A 22,195-nucleotide genomic window follows, 5' to 3' on the forward strand; every position below is an offset into this window, starting at 1 on the left:
GAGAGCTGGGAAACAGGTGTTGGCAGATGGTGTTTGGATTTCTTTGAAGCCCATTCAGCAAAGAGGGCCTGTGGGGCTGCTCAAAATGGCAACAGAAGCCACCTCCCCTCCCCTTGTCTCAGCTCAGGGAGACCAGTCCACTTCCTCTCCTCACCTTACATGTGACTCACAGCCATCCCCTCTGTTCCCTTAGCCATCCACATCATCTGTCACATCAGACGAGAAGGTGGACTATGTCCAGGTAGATAAAGAGAAGACACAAGCCCTACAGAACACCATGCAGGAGTGGACAGATGTACGGCAGTCTTCAGAGCCTTCCAAGGGTGCCAAGCTGTGACGTGGGGGCCACTAAGCCAAGGGAGGAGCTCAGGAGGCAGATGCTTCTGCTGAGAGCTGGCTCTTCCCCACCGCTTCCTTCCCCACCCCCTCCCACCCCTCTGTCCCACTCTGCTACTCTCAGCCTTCAAAGCATTTAACATCAGGAACCCTGACCCTTCACCTGGAGGCAGGGCCTCCTACAGAACTTCCTCTGCCACCCTGGGCCACCTGTGACTTCTTTCGATACTGGCTGTGCCTCCAACAACCTTAGTTAGGAGCTATTGCCAAAAAGCCTCCTGCCTTGGGACCAACTGTGTGCTGCTTGGACCCTCGGAGAGAGGTATGAGACCAGGCTCATACCTCGGGTCTGCTCATGGCTCTCTGCCCTCTTTCCCCACCTCAGGGCTGCCTCTCCCTCGGTTCCAGGGGAGGACAACCTAGGGAGCCAAGGACCAGCAGACCAAAGTGGACATGGACTTTTCATCCCTATTATTCATGGTAGGGGAGAGGCAGGCTGTCACAGAAAGAAATGATTGAGAATGAAGGTCAGAGGTAGAGTTAAATGACAAAAGAATTAGGTCTCCGGACACAGAGGGGCAACTGACACCTGAAAGTGCCTGTGCCCATGTCAAGCTAAGGCTTTGGCAGGATCACTGCTGTGCAGTGAGAAAGGTAAAAGGATAAAGGACAAGAAAGAAAAGTGATGACAGGCGACCAGGAGCAGGGCTTGTAGTGACAAGGATGCTGTGGTCAGAGCCTCCAAACCCTAAAGCTGGAGGACTGTCACTGTGGGGCTGAGCAGGATGCTTGTGCAGTGAGGGTGAGTGTGAGAGACAGTGGAGAAGATGCAAGAGTTGAGGGGAACCCTGGGACATAAAGGAGTGTGCTAGGCATGGGACAATGCAGGGGGAATGGCAAGTTTCTAGGATGTGGGAGAGCACAGAGGTGACCTGGTAGGCTGAGAGGTAGGGATGCAGGCCATGCAGCAGGTGGGGAGATAACCTTCAGAAGGCCACACGCAGGGTGGAGTGAGGAGCAGAATGGGAAGGAGCCATGCTTTGATCCACAGCATCTGTGTACACTGCACATGACGAGGGCTAGGGACCACACGAGACCTTGGTGTCAGCTTGTGCCAGGTTTGAGGACAGACCAAGGACTTTCTCAGCTCCTCTTACCTCTGTTGTCCTCCTAGAGGGATGAGGAAAACTAACCCTACTTCCTATGCCTTCGGAGCTCACCAGAGCAGCAGGGCTGGGAGGCAGGTTCTTTCTAAGCTAGGGCAGCAGGGATCTGGATGTGTTTATGTTGAAAGTTCCTGACCAAATTTTCAAAAGGCAATGAGGCAAACCAGACTCCGTTTTTCCCTGGGGAGAACAAACCTTCATCCTCCAAAACTATGACTGTTGCTCGGCTTTCGGCGCACACACCTGGCCACACACACGAGCAGCCCTTCTCTGGAGTCCTCCCCGCACGAGCTCCCTCCTCAGCAGCCGCCCCTCTTCCAGTACAAGGTCAAACAAGCTCAGGGGTCACTTAGTAACAACTGCTGTGGCCAAGCTCTGGGCCACAGAGGATGACAACACCTTGTCCCTGACCTGGAGAAAGTCACTGTTGGCAATAAAAGGATAAGGACACAGAGCAGTAGTGATGGCTAAGAGAGGGAGAGACAGTCGGCGACTGGCTGGCTGGCCGTGTACAAGTGAAGGAAGCAGGAAGAGGATCAGGGTTGTACAGGAAAGGCAAGATGAGGTCGGGTCCATGGAGGAAGGGGGGTTCTCAACTTGGGGGACAGAGGTCTCTGAGGGTCCAGGGCCAGCTACTCAGAAGTGTGCACTATCCCCACGGGTGGAAAGGTGGCTGTAGTGGCACTGCAGAGAGTTGAAGAGTGGTTCCCTTTAGCTGGGCTCCCGTATGACCGACAGCTTTTGCCTGGTGCTGCCCAAGCAGCCTCTCTGATTGTTGGCCCCAGTTTCCAGTCCCAGCAGCCATCCCTGTAGACCCCACGGTCTGAGCTGAGTGTGCCATGTGAGCAGAACTGGCGGGATTTTCTGAGACCGAGGAGTTTGTCTCGTCAGTCTCAAGGCCTTCATGCTGTGGTTGTCATTTCCCAAAGCCTTACAGGGGATGTAGGAGCAAGGCCAAGAATAAAGTGACCCATGCATGGAGAGCTGAGGTCCAGCTCACAATCTCCAAATTGCCGGCCAGTACCCACCTGTCCAGCCCGTGCCCTCCAAATAGGTGGAGGCTCCTGGTGGCTGCCAAGGACTGAGAGCCCAGAATGGGGAATGCTTCTTGCCTAACGGTTTGCACAAGGACATGTCCTGCTCCACCACTGCAAGGTTAAAGTCAAGTGGGAACCATGAGGAAGAGGGTCTCCTTGGGACTTGGTTTGTCAGTCTGTAAAATGGGACCATCTCAAAGGCCTTGTCCATAGCTGATGCTCTGCTGCCAGAAGGACCCTCTTTGAAGGTCTGGGCCCCCTGAGGAGGGGCAGCACCCAGAGCATTGGCCAGTTTCCTCCATCCCTTCCAACCTGGATTTTGCCAACTTCACATTTGACACCATTAATATCAGTCCATACCCAGAATAGAAGCACAACCATGCTGATGTCATGGGAACTCAGTTCCAGTTCACCTGCTCAGTTCCCTTCACCAGTTCCGCTACTGTCCCCATCGTGCCCCATCCTCCCTGACAGAGCTCTGGAGGAGAGAGGACAGCTCTTTCCCATGAGGTCCTTCAGCTCTGAGGGTGTGGGGAAGCCGGGCTTATGGGGCCATCTCTCTGGGACTTGTCATGTTCTTTGGGGCCTGGAATCAGCAGGCTCCTGCCAAGGGAGCCTGCTGGAGATTTATGCTGTCATGTAGTATCGGGTGGTGTATGTCTATGTGTAATATGTTGGCTACTTGTATCTTGAAATTTAGAATCATTTCACAGAATTATCGCTATTTGTTGGAAAGAGGAAATGAGCTAGAAGCAGCCTAGTCTTATGTTCTTGTCTTGTTACCATTTAAGATAGATATGTAATTTTTCAAATCACTGTTGGTGCCTAATCACTTAAGTTATTAATTTATTCTGTTTTCAAAAAAACCTTTGTACCATGTATTTATCTTGTGTGGTCTGGGGTGGGGTGGGAAACATGTTCACGTGGGTCATGTTTTTGCTGTGGTGATAAATGGTACAGGCCTGGAGCTTGCAGGTCCCTTTTTACTGTGGTATAGGAACAGGACAATAAAGTCCTTTAGCAATGCAACCAAGAGGCGTCTGCTGGAGTCTTTCTAGTGGGGCTGGGAGAGGAACCCAGACTTGCATTATATCCTAGGCGGCCTAAGGACTGATGCACAGGTATCCACACACTTCTGACAAGAAACTTCTTTAATTTTTTTTTTCGAGGTAGGGTCTCATTCTAGCCCAGGCTAACATGGAATTCACTATGTAGTCTCAGGCTAGCCTCAAACTCAGTGATCCTCCTACCTCTGCCTCTCTAGTGCTGGGATTAAAGGTGTGCACCACCACACCCAGCCAGAATCATTTCTTAAATGCCCCTAGGAGGACTGGTATACATTCAATATGTTCCATCTTCATAGGCTGCTAAGTGGGTACTTTTCCTGACTAGGAGCAAGAATAAACCCTCGTTATTCAGAACCTGCATCTAGCCAGACATGCTGAGTCAAACCTATAATCCCACACACCAGAGACTAAGGCAGGAGGCGGGTTCCAGGCCAGCCTGGGCTACATAGTAAGACCCTATCTAAAAACAGTGAACTTGTGTGTGCCAGCCATCTGATGCGCTGCTGTCACAGATCCCTGAGGCCTGACGGTCTGACATTTGGATCAAGATTCATCTCTGCCCACAGCCCTTAAAACCCCTCGTCACACCACTGCCACCAGCTCTGTGTCTGCTTCTAGCTTCTGTTCTTCCAAAGAAGCTGGTCAGGCATGGTGGCAAGGGGACTTTGGGGTGAGGATAGGTCCTGGGCCCTCTCTAGCTCCAAGAATGGGAATGTGACCCGAAGGAGGAGCTGAGTGCAGACCCTGGAGCACTGGGAAGCCACCTTCCAGCTTGCCCCAGCCCACACCACGGAACAGGCCATGATCTTCCCCTGCCCCTCACTTCTAAGAGTTGGGCAGTGGTGGCAGACATTTGAAGCTACTCGGAGTTCCTGGGACCTGAAAATTCTCCCACTACTGGATTTTTTAAAAATATTTATTTTGAAAGAGGCAGGTAAGAGAATGGGTGCACCAGGGCCTCCAGCCACTGAAAATGAAGTCCAAATGCATGCACCTTATGCATCTGGCTTTACGTGGGTACAGGGGAGTCAAACCTGGGTCCTTTGGCTTTGCCAGCAAGCACTTTAACCACTGAGCCATCTCTCCAGCCCAACTATTGGATTTTTCACAGGAGAGTCCCTTGCTCCAAATCCCCATGCCATGGACAGTTCTGTCCTCTGGATCTCTCAAGTCCCAGTACCAGGCCACTCACTCCCATGAAGCATCTCACAAGTCCCCAGAAGAGGGACACAGGTCACTGTCAGGCTTCCCAGGCACAGTGAGAAACCCAAGGGGAGGGGACATCGCACACCAAAGCCCAAGCAAGAAAAATGACATTTTTCACACGCTTCAGATCACAGAATTTTATTTCTGCTTAAGAACATTGGTCTCTCCTCCACTGAGAAGAGGACGTAGCTATGACAATGAGGTTTTTTGCACTCCATAGTTCACCCCCTCCCCAGCCCCCACACAGCCATCCGAGGAGCCAAGCCAGCCAGCTTCCTCAAATGGCAATGGCTTCCTGACAAGACTGTCTTTGCAATAAAATAAGGACTCTGGACCTTAACCAGAAAGGGATGCAATGGAGGCATCTCAGGCACTGAGGCAGGCTGGGGAGGGTTGGGGCCTGGGCTCTCCTCCCACCGTTTAGCATTGCTTGGAGTAGAGGAAGGGACAGGCAAGGGAATGGAACAGGAAAGATCAATGTCTCTGATCTCTGCCACACTGCTTCCCACAAACATGCCTCAAAAATGCAGACCCCGGAAGGCATCCACATACCTTGCCTCCAAAATGCCCTCAAAGAAACAAGAGCAGGCAGAGGTAACACAGAGCCCCCTTAACAGGTGCAAGGGGCTTGATTCTCGCTGTGCTTTTATTTTTTTTTCTCCTATCAAGCAAAAGCTTGGTGAAAAGTACCGAAAAGAACTTCTACTGGACTCAGGATGCTGGGTAGGCATCACCCTGGTTCCTGAGCCAGCTGGGCTCTCCAAGATGGACCTGTGGGGAGGCAAAGCCCAGGGGTGGCCCATCCAAGTTATCAGGACACTTGAGCGTAAAATCTTAGGGACAGATGCCGGTGCCAGGGCCTGGTTCTCGCCTCCATCTGGGCTTCGCTTGGCCCTTTTGGCTGCTGCCCAACATCCCAGGTGTTCCCTCTTCATCTTTTTCACTCTCAGAAGGGCCTACTTCACCCTGGCCCTGCCTCCGTAACCCTCAGACCCCAACTGACAGCAGAGTGCTTTGCTGGCGCCCTGGACTCCCACCTGGCCCCTCCCACGTTGGCCATGGTACAACCACAGGTGGAAGCAGGTTGGAGGTGGGTGCTCCTGTTAGAAGACCAGTCTGTGGAAATCACCACCATTGCCACCTGCAGGGTTGCAGCCCCCAGGAGAGCCTTCATCCTCATCCTTGTCTTCATCGAAGCCCCTCCCCCAGTGTGGAGAGGCCGGGAGTGCAGAGATATAGGCTGCCCTGCTCCGGGCCTCCTTCTCCTGCTCCTAGGAACAGAGGGAGAGGGTACTGTTGAGACCCTTGCAGCACAGCAAGCCCCACCGCCACTCCAGACCAGCACCTTCATCCCCAGGCTCAGGACCCAGCTCAGGAGCAAGGGCAGGATGGGGGACAGGCCCATCCTCCCCCACCCCCAGGTCTAGGCTTCAAACGCTACCCCTTCACCCTCCTCAGTGTCTTGGGGGAAAGGAACTCATCCACACTGGACAGTGACTAGATGGAAAGGCTCCGTAGGGAAGCAGGTCTTTCCTGGACCTCAAGGCAATCTCTCCGCAGAGTTCCTGGCCTACACTTGTCCAGCTCACCCTATCAGGAGACGTGAGATCCAGCCCTTGCCAAGGTAAGATCGGCCTCTGGAAGATTCCTTACCATGGCCCTGCCTTACCTGTGTAGCCTGACAGAAAGCAGGCCTGGTGTCCCCAATCCCCACTTTCCCTACACACAGCACCAGCTCCCAGCGTGAGAACCAGAGGCCCGGGCATGGCTGCTCCTGTTGTGCACAGCAGGTCCCCTTCTCACTGGCCACTAGAAGGATATTTTGATAACGCCAGTGACTCTGGTAGGGGGACCGAGGTGCTTAGTTACACAGATGGGCACTGGGGTAGGAGGGCCACTGGGGAGGTGGCTCCTCTGGGAGGTCCTCTCCTCCAGCACCATCAGTGCTGCTTCCTCTGAGTACCGGGTTCTGTCTTTACAGCCTCCAACACATTTCCCCTAAGTAGTGAGGAGGTGGAGGGATTTAAACAGCAGGAGACTCAAAAGGGAGAACACACCGGTGTCCTGGACCGATGGCTGTGCCGGGCCCGGCCCCTCCATCCACGAGTGGCTCGGCCATCGGCAGGTCTGCACCCCAACAGCTTGAGGACTCACCTGCAGGTAGAGCACGTTGTCTTTGGAAATGGCCTCCATCAGGTCCTTGTGGAGGGTGGGCTCCGCTCGGAGCCGGGGAGAGCCCGGCTCGGCCTCCAGCCCCTCTCTGGGGCGCTGGCGATAGAACAGCACATAGGCTGTGTCCTTGGGGAAGAAGGAGGTGACGTTGCTGACCGACTCGAAGGAGGAGAAGGACACCCGGGTGTCATTAAACAGGTACCACTGGTTCTCGGGCTCCGGCCTGTCAGTGGCTCCCAGAGCTGGGGCCAGCCGGGCGGCGCCCTCGCGGGCATAGCAGTAGTAGTGGCCGCTCTCCGAGGACACTCCGGAGTGCACCACCACGCTGCAGAGGTCATAGGCCTGGCCCCGGCCCCCCGCCAGCGGCAGGCGCAGGAGCAGGGGGATGGTGACGTCGTCGAGGATCTTGCGGCGCCGCATGGTGCGCAGGTCGAAGGAGAAGCGAAGCAGCGTGAGGATGAGGTAGCGTGGCCCCTGGCTCAGCTCCACCACCTTCTCTGCATCCTGCAGGGAGGCACACGACTCGCAGTAGTAGCGGTTTTCCGCTGTCAGCTTCTCGGGGGACAGAAAGTAGTTGACCAGGTCCAGGACAGAGCGAGAGCCCTCTGGGCCAAACACCGGCTCCCTGGAGGAAGTGGCCGCGTCCCTATGGGTCCCTGGTCTCAGGCTGTCCTCCTCCTTCTCCTTTTCTTCTTCCTTCTTGTCTTTCTCCTTCTCTTCTTCCTTCTTGTCTTTCTCCTTCTCTTCTCTCTCCTCTTTCTCAGCGTTCTCCTTTTCCCTCGTTCCTTCTTCATCTTCCCCTTCCTTTTCCGCCTCCGCCGCCTCCTCCTCCTCCTTTCCCGATTGCTCCCTCTCCACCTTCTCCTCCTGGCCGGTCTGCTCCCCAGCCCCAGTGGAAGGCAGGCCTCCCGCGTCCAGCACAGCGCGGGGCGCCTCCCCTGTGATGCAGTGTTTCCTTTGCCTCCGAGGCCCCGCCTGGCCGGGAACCTGGGCAGGAGCGGCCGCCGCCGGGAGCTCCTGGACTCCGACATCCTGGGCGGGCAGCATGACGGAGCCCAGGCGGCGGCGGCGACAGCGCTCGGGGGGCGGGAAGGCCAGAGAGAGGTCCGTGAAGGCCTCCTCGCGGGAGGACACGTTGAGGCACTGGAGGCAGCATATTCGAGTCACGATCTTGCCTCCGAACATTTTCTCCACCGACGTGGCACTGGGGCTAGGGGGCTCCTCGGAGGGAGAGGGTGTGCTGGACTGCTTGAGCTTCTGACAGATCCTTGCCCCGGTCTTCTCCTCTTCGTGCAGCCTGCGGTAGGGCGGAGACGCGAGCTCTGTAATCGCCACAGTCACCTCTGGCTTTTGTGACACCATCCACAGAAACGCATGCTGGACAGTCTGCCTAGGGAATTGACCCCCCAGCTACAAAATGGCACTCCAACACACGTCTGTCCACATGCACACCTACATGAAGTCTGACCTAGGGGATGCGCCCTGGGACGGTGACACACACAGGGGACTTCCCTCACGCTCAGGCCCAGCCCACAGCTGTCGGAAGCCACTTTTAGGAAGGTGCGAGCAGCTCACGGGAGGAGGTGCGCTCCTCAGAATGGCCTCTGGATCCTCAGCACCCCCCCCCCCCAACTTACCGATCCAGCAGGTACTTTAGATACTCCGAACAGTCCTGCTGGGTCCCAGGACTGAACCAGGGTGTCCAGGATGCAGAGAGGAAGTTCTCTGGGGAGATGGCAGGCCTCTGGAACAAAGTAGGTAAGGGGTGGGGTCAGGAGCAGGATCCGCCCTCACCAACCTTCTGCTTCTCTGTGGCCATGTGTCCACTGACTTTGCTCTGCTTCCAACACCCCTTTCACCTGCCAAAGGTGGGCCATGGGCCACTGAAGCCTCTTCCATGGCTTCTCCCAAAGCCCCGCCCCTTCCTCCGTCCTCAGGAACTGTTTCCTCCCCTGTATCCTCCCAAGCCCCAGCCTCCCATCCTGCTTCCCCGTGTAAAGCATTGCAGCCCATCCTCCTGCCACACATACGGGCCTGCTCAGCTGTAGGCCACACAGAGAGGCCTTGCAAGTCCATGGCCCCAGTCTTTACGTTCCAGGAAGACAGAGCCAGACCTTGTTTTGTTCACCTCTGTCCCCAGAACAGCCTTGAGAGCCCTCAAGACCGATGTATTTGAGGGCTGTAGAGATGGTTTAGAGGTTAAGGTGCTTGCCTGCAAAGCCAAAGGACCTCGGTTCAATTCCCCAGGACCCACGTAAAGCCAGATGCATGAGGTAGTACATGTATCAGAATTCGTTTGCTGTGGCTACAGACCCTGATGCACCTATTCCCTCTCCCTTCCCTTCCCCCCACCCTCCTCTCTCAAAATAAATTAATTAAATTAGCATGTATTTTTTTAATTTAACCAAGGTGTTTAAAGTCACCAGATGAAGGGGCAAGGGGAATAGCGTAGTGGTTGTTTGCTCAGTATGCACAAGGCTCTGGGGTCACTCTCCAGCTCTTCAAAAAAAATCAGCAGATGAAGAGGCTTTAAGAGTGCACAGGCCTGAACTGCCAAAAGGAGGCTGGGATTGCATGTGACAAGGAGTGGGCTCCAGGAGGCTCTCCTCCTGTGAGTGGGGCTCTGAATAGTCACAGAAGCTTTGGCTGAGAGCCAGTGCCAGGCTGGGGCTGGGCAGCTCACCCTGCAGCATGGGAGCTCTCTGTCCCCCTCTCTGCCCCGCCCCGGGCACCCCGACACACACCTGACTGTGCTCCAGGAAGGCAAAGAGCCACTGCAGCTTGGTCATCAAGGGTTGAGAGTTGTTCTCCGTCAGCCGGAGCACACAGTGTCGAAAGCTTTGAGGGAAAGAAACAGGAGTGCCCAGGTAAGCCAAGGCCCCTGGGAGACTCGACACCCCCATCCCAGGTCACCCAGAGCCTCCAGCGAGCCCAGCTGAGAGGTAAGAATGGACACCACAGCCAGAGTATCTGGCGACAGGAACTCCGTAATGGCTTTGGTGTGACAACAACTATGAAAAAACAGTGAACCTTGCCTTCCTTCCCAGATCTGACGGCCCATGACTCCCGGACATAAACATACAAATGTTCTAAATTGACACAGTGGCACATCAGAGTCCGTGCCAACCCCACCCCAGCCACTCCGATCCTGCTCACCCCTTCCCTGGAAATCACCATTTGCACACATCCACACAGCCCCTGTGCAGACCTTGGCTCTTCTCTGGAAATCACCATTTACACACATCCAGACACCTGTCCAGACCTCGGCCTCAAGTCCAATCCTGCAGTGCCTACTCTAAACTCTGGCCTGAAGCCATCTGGGTTACCTCCCTGCACTCAAGCTCTACATGAGGGATGTGCTGGCAGGAAGGGGGCAAAGAGGACCCTCCTGACACCCATGTGCCTAGGATACGCTGCCTTTCTGGCCCCAACTCTGCTCCGGTTCCCACAAGCAGCTCTTAGTAGCTCACACCCATGTCTGTGCACATGCAGCCAGATCCAAAAAGCTTCCTTTTACTGAGCCAAAGCTGAAAACGGGATTTTCAAGCCACAAAGTATATGAATGAGTAGCCAAAAATTATAGAGACTGTGCTTAATTGAGACTAAGTTAGGCAGACACACAGACAGGTGTGATGGTGCATGCTTGTCACGCCAGTATCTGGGAGACTGAGGTAAGTATATTGCAGCAAGTTCAAAGTGGACTAAACAGCTAGACCCTGTCTCAAACATAACCCAGCATCACCTACTCAGAAGCCATGAATAAGGCCTGAAGGATGCTGTTCACATAGCACGTGTTGCCCAAGTTGATTAAGCCAATCTTGCCCGTGTCTGATTTGGCCATGAGCCGTGGGTAGAAGCCGGCCAGTTCACTCTTCTGTGACGTCCAGGCATCTTGACCCAGCAGCTGCTTGATGCGGTCCTCATTGGGAACATGCAGATCCTGAGGAGGGAGCAGTGTGCACCAGCGTCAACTCAAAACCTACCACCTCCTCTGGGAAGACTTCTTGGGCTCACACCCAGAACTGCCGAAAGAGGTTACAAACAGTCCCTGCTCACAACTCACTGAAGGTTCTCATTCTGACATGTGGGCCTTCCACATGATCTACATGGTGACAGTTCCCCATCATAATGGCAAAAAACAAGTAGGGTTCAGGGATGGAGGGATGGCTTAGTGGTTAAGGCATTTGTGTGCAAAGGACCCAGGTTCGATTCCCCTGGACCCACGTTAGCCAGATGTACAAGGGGGCGCACAGTCTGGAGTTCATTTGCATTGGCAGGAGGCCCTGGCGCACCTATTTGCTCTCACTCTCTCTCCCTCTTTCTCTATCAAATAAATAAATAAAAATAAAAATATTTATTAAAAAGTAGGGCTCAGCTGGGCTTGATGGGGCACACCTTTAATCCCAGCACTCAGAAGGTGGAGGTAGGAGGATTGCTGTGAGTTGGAGGCCACCCTGAGACTACAGAGTGAATTCCAGGTCAGCCTTGGCTAGAGTGAAACCCTGCCTTGAAAAAATAAAAAACAAAGAAAAGATAGGGTTCAGTCATAGCAAAGAACCATCCGGAGTCACATAAACAGTAAATGAGGGCTGAACAGATGGCTTAGTGGTTAAGTGCTTGCCTGTGAGGCCTAAGGATCCCGGTTTAAGGCTTGGTTCCCCAGGACCCACGTTAGCCAGATGTACAAGGGGGCACATGCATCTGGAGTTTGTTTGCAGTGGCTGGAAGCCCTGGCGTACCCATTCTCTCTTTTTTTCTCTCTCTGCCTCTTCCTCTCTGTCACTCTCAAATAAATAAGAATGAACAACAACAGCAAAAAAAAAAAAAAAAAAAAAAACACAGTAAGTGAAAAATGAGAATGTTCTAGGCAGAGCCCATGGGCTGACAGACTCTATGCAATGACAACACTGGCCACCAGCCAAAGCCAGTGGTGTTGGGATCTCAGCTCCAACCCCAATGCTCGTCCTCACAGGCTGGGTCAGCATTTGATAAGCCTCTTCTACCCCACCCATTGACTTCACTGGGCCTCAGCTGTCAAGAGAAGATACCATACTTCACATCATTGTGGGTTTGGCACTCCACGTTGCCATAGCACTTGACCACAGCGATACTCCCAGATTTAGATTTACAGAGCCATTATCTGTGCAAATCAGTCATACCTGGCACCTGATCCTAAGTCAGTGGTGGGAGCTGTGAGGGTCTGAGGTACAGGTCCTTCGTCACAGACTCAGAATAAGCATGACTTCCCGCTCATTATCCTCTATCACATTGAACACTTGTACTAGTTCCAATAATGACATCTAAAGACAGTTACCAGAGCACCATGCACTGCTACATAATAGATCTCGGTGCCTTCCCGACAGTCCCCTGGCCTGAGTCATATTGCCATCTCCTGAGCACAAAGTCCTGGGTTTGTCAAAGGTGCAAGAATTTCACACTAGCTTAGCACCTGAAATCCTCCCTCCCCAGTGTATGCCCTTGGCTCTAGCAGGACTTGCTCAAGCTGTGTTTATCACTTCTGCTCACTTGTTTCCTGGGATCGGGTCACCAGGTTATCATTTATTGAACATCTGGCTTGGTGGCACAGGCCTGTAAATCTCACCAACTCAGGAGGATGAGGCAGTAGAATCAAAACTTCAAGGACAGCCTGGATTTACAAGATGAGCTCAAGGCCAGCCTCGGTAACTTAGTGAGGTCCTATCTCAAAATAACAAGGGAAAGGTCTGGTGACATAGCTCAGAGGTACAGTGCTTACCTGGCATGTGCAAGGCCCCAGGTTTGATCTCCAGTGCCGCAAGAGACAGACCTGGGCTTAGCATCTTTCTTCCTTCCTAGTATGCCCACCTAACCCCACCATATACACAAACTGTACAGGGATGCAAGGCAGACAGAAATCCACATCCAGAAAGAAGATGCGAAAGTACCCTATGCTATAGGGAAACTTTCTCAAGCAAGCAAATAGGAAAATAAACTTCCAAGTAACTCTCATACTCAAGGCTGCTAAAAATTTACATATGATGGTTCTCTTAAGAGGGACACAGAACCCAGAGAAATTGCCTAAACTTACTGTACCTAAGTGAGAGACCTTTCTAGAATTTACCTGCAAAGTGACATCATACAAAGAAGGATGCGTACATATACATGTGAACAACCTTTATGAATGATCCTACTTGCTGCCTCACCTCTCAAACTAGTTCATACAAGGGAGATTCAAAACCACAGGGCAAACACAACTCATCTTCCTAGTGCTATGTTCTCTATTATTCAAGGGAGGTGGGAAGTACATTTATATTAAAACAAATATCTATAATTCTGAAGTATATAGTTGGGTCTTTGAGATAAAATGAGATGAAGAGAAACATCAGATTGCTCTGGGTAATGCCCCTTCCTCTGTCATCAGGTACCTTGGTGAGAATGTTGGAGAAACCCAGACCTTCCACATTAAGCAGACTGACTCAGCCTGGGTTCAGGCGAACCCAGCAGGCATGGCCCTCTGCTGATGCTTCACTGTTTCTGACCTCCTCTGACTCTGACGACCTGCCACCACAAACTGCACTCACATTTCCCCCCTCTGTGCCTTTCCCTGACACGTCTGCACCATCCTCTTCCTGCAGGCCCTATCCTACAAGATCAAATGCCTGTCACCTAATTTATAAGGCTTTCCAGGAAGTGCCTCAAAGGCTGTGGGTCATTTACGCCTGTCTCATAAGGCTCCCTTCCCGTTCTACTGGGGCAGGTTCTTTCAGAGCCTCCATGTCCCACATCTCTGCTTTCCCTCAGGCCTCATGCTGAACCACACTTGCCCCTCACTGTTCACTCACACAAGTCACACTGCCATTATATTTTCTACTCAGTCACTGGGCGTAGATGACAAAGATATCAAAACCTGAGCCCTGCCCACCAGCTGCTCCCACTCTAACAGGAAGCAGATACTAACAGGAGCTCATGCCCTGTGGAGGAAGAGCCACTGAACCAGATCTTAGCTTCCAACATGTGAAGACTCTTTCCCACGTTTGAAAAACAGTGCTCCTTGGTGTTTTGTAATTTTGAGATTAATCATCTTCAGTACAACTTTACTTCTTTTTTTTTTTATTTGAGAGTGACAGACACAGAGAGAAAGACAGATAGAGGAAGAGAGAGAGAGAATGGGCGCCCCAGGGCTTCCAGCCTCTGCAAACGAACTCCAGACGCGTGCGCCCCCTTGTGCATCTGGCTAACGTGGGACCTGGGGAACTGAGCCTTGAACTGGGGTCCTTAGGCTTCACAGGCAAGCGCTTAACCGCTATGCCATCTCTCCAGCCCCAACTTTACTTCTTGACCTGTGTAATAACCTTAGGTATAACAATTTTATAACTATTAATGTTAATGTCTGAACTTGAGGGGTCTACCACCTCTCTACAAAATGTTCTTGATTTCAACCCCTAAACCCCATGAAAGCAGACTTGTGATTCTAAATTTCTCCTTGTTCTTATACCTAATCCAGAGCCCGGACTAAGCCAGAAAAATTTCCTTCATTGTTTAGGATTACTTACAAGTATTAATAATTTTTATTTATTTGAAAGAGGGGGAGAGAATGGATGCACCAGGGCCTCTAGCCACTGCAAATGAACTCCAAATGCATGTGCCACCCTGTGCATCTGGCTTACGTGAGTCTTGGGGAATCGAACCTGAGTCTTTTGGCTTTTCAGGCAAGTGCCTTAACCGCTAAGCTATCTCTCCAGCCTGTGTGTGTGTGTGTGTGTGTGTGTGTGTGTGTGTGTATAGAGTATAGATATATATTTATTTATTTATTTCTGGCTGGGTATGGTGAAACATGCCTTTAATACCAGCCCTCAGGAGGCAGAGGTAGGAGGATCGCTGTGAGTTCAAGGCCACCCTGAGACTACATAGTGAATTCCAGGTCAGCCTGGACTACACAGAGACCCTACCCTGAAAAACAAAATAAATAAATAAATAAAATAAAATAAAACAAACAAAATAAAAGCTAAAAGACTATGGCTGAAACCCAAACTAATATGCCCTCAGAATGGAAGGTGAAAGAAAACCCTTAGCAGTATGAACCAGCTTTGTGAGTACATGGGCACCAAACCAGCCACACAGAAAACACTGCATGGAACACTGCACACTCGGGGGAGGCCAACATGCACATAAAGACAGAAAAAGAAACAAGCAAAACCAGAATGGACATGACAGCACGTAAAGACCAAGAACACACCCAACTCCACAAAACTTTCAATATGACAAGGGATTAACTCCCACCTAACAATTACAACTCTGAACATTAATGGACTCAACTCCCAATTAAAATACACATATTAACACACTGGATCAGAAAGCTGGATCCATCCATGTGCTGTCTACAAGAAACCCTCCTTACAATTAAAGATAAAGGGTGAAAGGATGCACTGATTTCTGACTAATTAGTCTTTTAACCAAAAGTAATCGAAAGAGATAGAGAAGGCCACTTCATATTCATTAAAGGAGCAATTCAACAAGAAGATATTACAATGATAAACTTACATCACCAAATTTTATAAAGCAAAACTTACTAGGCAATAAAACAGATATAATCCCAAGACAATAACAGTAAAAGACTTTAATACCTCATTATCATCAACAGACAGATCCTGTAAGCAGAAACTAAAGAGAAACAATGGAGTCAAACAATACCATAAATCAAATGGAATTTATAGACATCTACAGAACATTCTATCATAATTTTACTGAATTCTACATTCTTCTCAGCTGCTCATGGAACTTTCTCCAAAACAGATCATATATTAGGGCATAAAGCATGTCTCTACAAATTAAGAAAAAGTGACATAATTCCCTGCATTATATCTGACCACAATGTATAAAAACTAGAAATCAGTGGGGGGAGGGGGGTGCCTGGAGAGGTGACTAAGTGGTTAAGGGGTTTGCCTGCAAAGCCAAAGGATCTGGGTTGATTCTCCAGGACCCACGCAAGCCAGATGCACAAGGGGACACATGCATCTGGAGTTAGTTTGCAGTGGCTGAATGCCCTGGCGTGCCCATTCTCATTCTCTCTCTCTCTCTCTCTCTCCCCCTTTTTCTCTCTCCCAAATAAATAAATAAATAAATAAAATATTTTAAAATAATAAAAAAAAAACTAGAAATCAGGCTGGAGAGATGGCTTAGTGGTTAAGGTATTTCCCTACAAAGCCTAAGAACTCATGTTCAAATCTCTAGGTCCCATATACACCAGATGCACAGTGACACAAGCATGCAATGTCACAATGCACACAAGGGACACACATGCCTGGAGTTTGTTTGCAGTGGCTGAAGGCCCTAGAGCACCCATTCTCTCCCTCTCTCTATTTCTCTCTCTCTCACTCTCAAATAAATAATAATTTAAAAACTAGAAATCAAAAATAGTAACAACAGAAAACATACTACTCCTGGAGACTGAATAATTCACTATTAAATGAATGGGTTGGTGAAGAAATCAGAAAGGAAATCAACAAATTTATGGAACTGAATGAAAACATAACATACCACAATTTACAGGATACAATGAAGGCAGTTTTAAGAGGGGAGTTTATAGCACTAAATGCATATATTACAAAAATAGACCTCATATAAATAACTTAAATATCTATTTGAAGGTGCTAGAAAGAAAAGAACAGTCCCAAGTCCAAAAGTACCAGATGGAAAGCCGGGCATGGTGGTGCACGCCTTTAATCCCAGCACTGGGGTGGGGGAAGGGGGGAGAAGGTAGGAGGATCACCGTGAGTTCAAGGCCACACTGAGAATACAGAGTGAATTCCAGGTCAGCCTGGGCCAGAGTGAAATCCTACCTCAAAAAAAAAAAAGTACCAGATGGAAAGAAATTATCAGATCAAAGCAAAAATCAACAAATTGGAACTAAAGAAAACAGTAACAATTGATGAAACAAAGAGCTGGTTCTTCATAAAAATAAAAATTGATTACTCAAAAAACAAAAGAGAAACAAAAGCAATCTCCCCACCCTGACTTGACAAACAACGGAAGGAACCAGTACTTGAGCTTGGGCAGTCTTAAAACTGAAGCCTTAGCCAGGCATGGTGGCACACGCCTTTAATCCCAGCACTTGGGAGGCAGAGGTGGGAGGATCGCTGTGAGTTCGAGGCCACCCTGAGACTCCATAGTGAATTCTAGGTCAGCCTGAGCTATAGTGAGACCCTACCTCGAAAAACAAAAACAAAAACAACAACAAAAAAAAAACTGAAGCCTTATTCATTTGGAATTTATAGTACAGTCTTATTATATGTCCTTGTGGATTACGAATGTTGTCTAAAATTTCAGGTTTACTATATAGATATATTATTTATTTGCAAATAGATGATATTAAATATTTGATGAAGAGTTGAAAAAAAATTGATTGATCACTGGCAAATTGATCAAAAAAAAAAAAAGAATACTGAGAACAACAAGATTAAAATGAAAGTGGAGACATCACAACTGATACCAACAGAATTGGAAGAATCGACATGACATATTTCAAAAACCTGTATTGCACAAAACTGGAAAACCTAGAAGAAATGGATGAATTCCTAGACTCATCACCTTTCAAAACTGAATCTATAACAGACTTCCTAAACAAGCCTATTATCTTTTTCTTTTCTTTTTTTTTAATGTATTTATGTATTTGAGAAAGAGGCAGAGAGAGAGAGACAGGGAGGGAGAGAGCGAGCGCACACCAGGGTCTCCAGCCACTACAAACAAACTCCAGACACATGTGCCACCTTGTGCGTCTGACTTATGTGGGTAATGGGGAATCAAACCTGGATCCCTAGGCTTCACAAGCAAGTATCTTAACTGCTACGTCATCACTCCAACCCCCAAACCTATTATTTCTAATGAATTTGAAGAATAAAAAAAAAAAACTCTCCTATCTATTTCTCTTTTTTTTCTCTATCTCTCTCACATAAATAAAAATTTTAAAAAAAATTAATGGGTTGAAGAGATGGCTTAGTAGTTAAAGCACTTGCCTGCAAAACCATAGGACTCAGGTTCTCCAGGACCAATGTAAGCCAGGTGCACAAGGTGGCGTATGTGTCTGGAGTTTGTTTGCAGCAGGTGGAGACCCTAGCATGTCCATTCTCTCTATTTCTCTCTATCTGCCTCTTTCTCACTCTCAAATAAATAAGTAAAAAAAAAATTTTGTTGTTGTTGTTTTTGGCAGAGTATTTCAAGGTAAGGTCTCACTCACCAAGGCTGACCTGGAATTCACTATGTAGTCTCAGGGTGGTCTAGAATCATGACAATCCTCCTATCTCTGCCTCCTGATAAAAATATTGTTTTAAAAAATTTTTTTAAATCTCTCACCAGCTGGGGATGATGGCACACACCTTTAACTGCAGCACTCAGAAGGTAGAGGTAGAAGATCTTTGTGAGTTCAAGACCACCCTGAGACTACATAGTGAAATCCAGGTCAGTCTGGGCTAGAGCAAGATCCTACCATGGAAAAAAAAAAAAAACAAAAATCAAAACAAAACAAAATCTCCCAACACAGAAAATGTCCAGCTGGGCATGGTGACACATTCCTTTAATCTCAGCACTTGGGAGGCAGAGGTAGGAGGATTGCTGTGATAACAAAATACAAAGTTGAAAGAAATAAAAATATTTAATAAAAATAAACACTATGGATCTGCTGGAGAAAAGGGTTCACAGTTAGAAGGAACTACTGATGCAAAGGCTCCAAGTACATGTTGGGAGAGATGGGGGGGCTCAGTGTGCTTAGAGCACATGATGGTCCTGGAGAAATGTGATCATTTGAATGTAAAATGTCCCCTAAAACCTCAAGTGTTTGTGATTAGGCCTCCTACCTAATACCCAGCTGGGAGAGTCTGTGGGAGAAAGAGTGTGGCTAGAGGTGGTGTGTCACCGGCAACAGGCCTTGGGATTTGACAGTCCAAGCCATTCGCCAGTGTGAGTTCACTCTTGTTCCTGCCACCCTGCCGGCTCTGCCATCACGAAGTTTCCTTTCAAAACTGCAAGCCGAAATCAGCCCTTTCCTCCTGTAAGCTGCTTCTGGTCAGGTGTTTTATCCCAGCCATGAGAAGCAAGTGCTGTGAGAGATGAAAGGCGGCTGCCACCAAACTGCAACCTAGCCTCAAAGACAGCCCAAACTGGCCAGAGCAACTAGGACGGTTACTTACCTTGATGGCTTCCATGACAGGCTCATACAGGTCTGGGAAGCCCGGGAACCGAAACACCATACAGTGCACCAGCTCTGCCAGCTGCTCCAGGCAGCTGGTCCCGGAGTTCGAGTCCTCCTTGACCAGGGCGACCACCATGGGCGGGATGTGCGAAAGGAGCTGAAAGAGGAGAGGCGGCGCTAGATCAAGCACGGGCCACCTACCTAAGCTCCCAGAGCGCCAAGGCTGGGAGGTTATGTCCACATGGCCGCTGCTACCCCCCACCCACCCCGCTGGAGGAGCTGAGCTCTACAGGATGCAATTCCCCTTGAAAGACATCTGACCTAAGACTCCTTGCCTCTGTTTCTTCATGTGTGACACTAGATTGATAGCCGGGCATTGTGACGCACACCTTTAATCCCAGCACTCAGGGGGCAGAGGTAGAAGGATCACTGTGAGTTTGAGGCTACCCTGAGACTCCATAGTGAATTCCAGGTCAGCCTGGGCTAGAATGAGACCCTACCTCGAAAAAAAAAAAAGAGGAAAAATAAAACCTAGGTAAATAATTCCCTCCTCACAGTTGAGGGGACGCCTGAGCTCAGCTTCCAGTAGGTCCACCTTAACGAACCGACCCTTGGGCAGCCCCAGCCACTCTGCCCGGCAGGAAGGATGTTGAGGCCACCCTTCAGCCAGCTGGGTGGGCCCCGCAGCACAAACACTGGTCAAAGGACAAACATCAAGCTTCGCCTCAAAACCTACAACTTCATCATACAGACCGTGAAGGTAAAGTGCTTATATAATCTGGGTTTCTTGTTTTGTTTTGGTGGTGCTGGGGGTTGAATCTAGGGCCTGTGCCTGCCAGGCGAGTGCTCTGAGTGACAGCCCCCAGGCCCACAGAGGTTGTGTCATGTGCCAGGACTTTATGGCTGGTCACAGAAGATGATGTCTGTGCCAGGCCCAAATGAGTCCAAAGCCCATTCCATTCTCCTATGTTAGACCCCTTGGAATGTTTTGTTTTTTTTTTTTCACAATGTCGTAAAGGACAGTCAGGACCTTTGAACAAGGGACCAGGAGAAGGATGGAACAAAACAAGTGGCAAGTCTAGCTAAATATCACCTCACCTGTCCTCTACCATCATCCTCAGAATTTAGCCTGTTCCAGACTCCAAGCGGTTACACCCCTGACCTAAGGCCACTGCAGCCCCAAGTACGCCCATCCGCATCTGTGCTTCTCCCAGGGCAGAAAACTGGAAAGCAGCAAGGAGCCTCACTTCCTGACCAGGGGCCGCCAGAACCTGGAGCCCAGCACCGTCTGGAGGGCAGTCTCCTTCCCAAGAGGGCCTTGAGAGCAACAGAGAAAGCTCAAGCTAGAGGTCAGGCCTCTGGGTGCTGGCTGGCCAGGAAGTACAGGAGGGACAGTGGTTTAATTCAGACCAACTTGGCTCTAACCTCCCTGTTCCACTCAGCCTCTGTGTGCTCGGGGCAAGTGATTTAATCTCTCCCTGCTGCAGTCTTTTCTGTCTGAGAAGTGGATGGATGAGAAGTCACTGTCCTTTAATACCGCACGGGGCTCACATCTGACCCCAAGAAATCGAACTGTCCCTCGTCTAGGGGCTGTCATACTGCAGTGTGACTCGAGAAGGCCAAGTTCTCTGGCTTCTACTTCCTCTCTATAAAACGGGCCCTTCAGTTGCTTTGAGGTCTTAGGCTTCAAGCCCTATCCCCATGACCCTTTAAAGCAGAAACATGTCGGGCCTCTCTGGGCAGCAGGGGATGCGGGACCGCCTATCAGAAGCAGGCGAGGCCCTTACCAGGTGGAAGGCCTCGTGGGAGTGCTGGAACGTCAGGAGCATGTACTTGAGGACAGACATGGCAGCCCCCCGCACGATGGGGTACAGCAGCTTGGAAAAGACCTGGAAGAGAGTCCCAGTTAGAAGTCCCCACACCTGGGCCACCTGAGGTCAGGAACCCCCCCCCCCCACACACACACACACAACAGACCCTAGGAGAGAGCCCCACACGAAAGCAAGAGCACAGAGGTGCTCAAAGCACAGTGGACTAACAAATGGGAAAACAGACAGCGAAAGTTAGAAAATGATGGCTGGCTGGGTGGCCACCCCACACCTGCACCGCCCCGACAAGACACTAGTGGACAAGGTCCTAAGCTCGTCTAGGACAGAGGCCACCAACCTTTTCAATTTTGGAGAGGGAAACCTCGATCAAGATGCTGAACTTCTTGACAGCCGCCAGGCCCTTCAGCAGGGCTATGATCCACTGGTCGATGTTCTTCCCCAGGGGCCAGGACACCCAGTCGATCATCCTGGCGAAGAGAATGACCGTGGCTCAGCAACAAGGGGGGCCCAGATGGCTGGGTGAGGGCAGCCCAGGGACTGGACATAAAGTCCTAATTCACACCTGCACAAGTAACCTGGGTCTACGGAATGAACAGGAAACTTCTGGAAAATGCACATGAGCCCAGCAGACACCTGGACAAGGTGGGTTCACAGACCACCAGGAGGGGAGCCAGACCCTCTCACCACCCCCATCCCCCCACCCCCGCACCTGGTGCAGGAGCAGACAAGGACTTTCTGCTGCTCCTGTCTTCAAGAGAGCCACCCTGGGGAAAGAAAGCTCTGGTTCCAGCAAGCCCTTGCCACGTGACCTGGAGCAAGTCACCTCCCCTCTCCGAGCCTGGACTTTCGTCCCCCTCTGTAAAATGGAGATAATTCTACCCTCCCAAGACTATCTGCTTGGTTAAAAAAAGACAACAGGGTGCTAGAGAGATGGATAGATAGGAAGTAGGGGGCTTGGAGGTTAAGGCACTTGCCTGTAAAGCCAAAAAGACCCAGGTTTGATTCCCAGGTACCCACGTAGAGCCAGATGCACAAGGTGGCACATATGTCTGGAGTTTGTTTGCAGTGGCTGGAGGCCCTGGTGTACCCATTCTCTCTCTCTCTCTCTCTCTCTCTCTCTCTCTCTCTCTCCATATATATATATATATATATATATATATATATATATATATATATATATGTGTGTGTGTGTGTGTGTGTATATACGTACATACATATA

General features: G+C 50.2%; 2 protein-coding genes across 6 annotated transcripts in view; one reads left to right on the forward strand and one right to left on the reverse strand.

The window, feature by feature from the left end:
* Positions 1-3,568, forward strand: part of Gab2 (GRB2 associated binding protein 2) — a 194,900-nt gene extending 191,332 nt beyond the window's left edge. The window contains exon 10 of the mRNA XM_045145773.1: positions 194-3,568. Coding sequence (XP_045001708.1) covers positions 194-337 — 144 coding nt within the window. The 3' untranslated portion in view covers positions 338-3,568. The remainder of the gene's footprint in view (positions 1-193) is intronic.
* A 1,366-nt stretch (positions 3,569-4,934) lies between these two features.
* The window catches only part of Usp35 (ubiquitin specific peptidase 35), a 29,403-nt gene continuing 12,142 nt past the window's right edge, over positions 4,935-22,195 (reverse strand). For all 5 annotated transcript variants that reach the window (XM_045145373.1, XM_045145375.1, XM_045145371.1 and 2 more), the window contains 8 exons: positions 21,314-21,443; positions 20,935-21,036; positions 19,146-19,304; positions 10,731-10,924; positions 9,729-9,822; positions 8,622-8,728; positions 6,967-8,281; positions 4,935-6,083 (listed from right to left, as the gene is read on the reverse strand). In XM_045145373.1, the coding sequence (XP_045001308.1) occupies positions 5,916-6,083; positions 6,967-8,281; positions 8,622-8,728; positions 9,729-9,822; positions 10,731-10,924; positions 19,146-19,304; positions 20,935-21,036; positions 21,314-21,443 (2,269 nt within the window). In that variant the 3' untranslated portion in view covers positions 4,935-5,915. The remainder of the gene's footprint in view (positions 6,084-6,966; positions 8,282-8,621; positions 8,729-9,728; positions 9,823-10,730; positions 10,925-19,145; positions 19,305-20,934; positions 21,037-21,313; positions 21,444-22,195) is intronic.

Source organism: Jaculus jaculus, chromosome 3 (assembly GCF_020740685.1).
Source record: "Jaculus jaculus isolate mJacJac1 chromosome 3, mJacJac1.mat.Y.cur, whole genome shotgun sequence".
NCBI lineage: Eukaryota > Metazoa > Chordata > Mammalia > Rodentia > Dipodidae > Jaculus > Jaculus jaculus.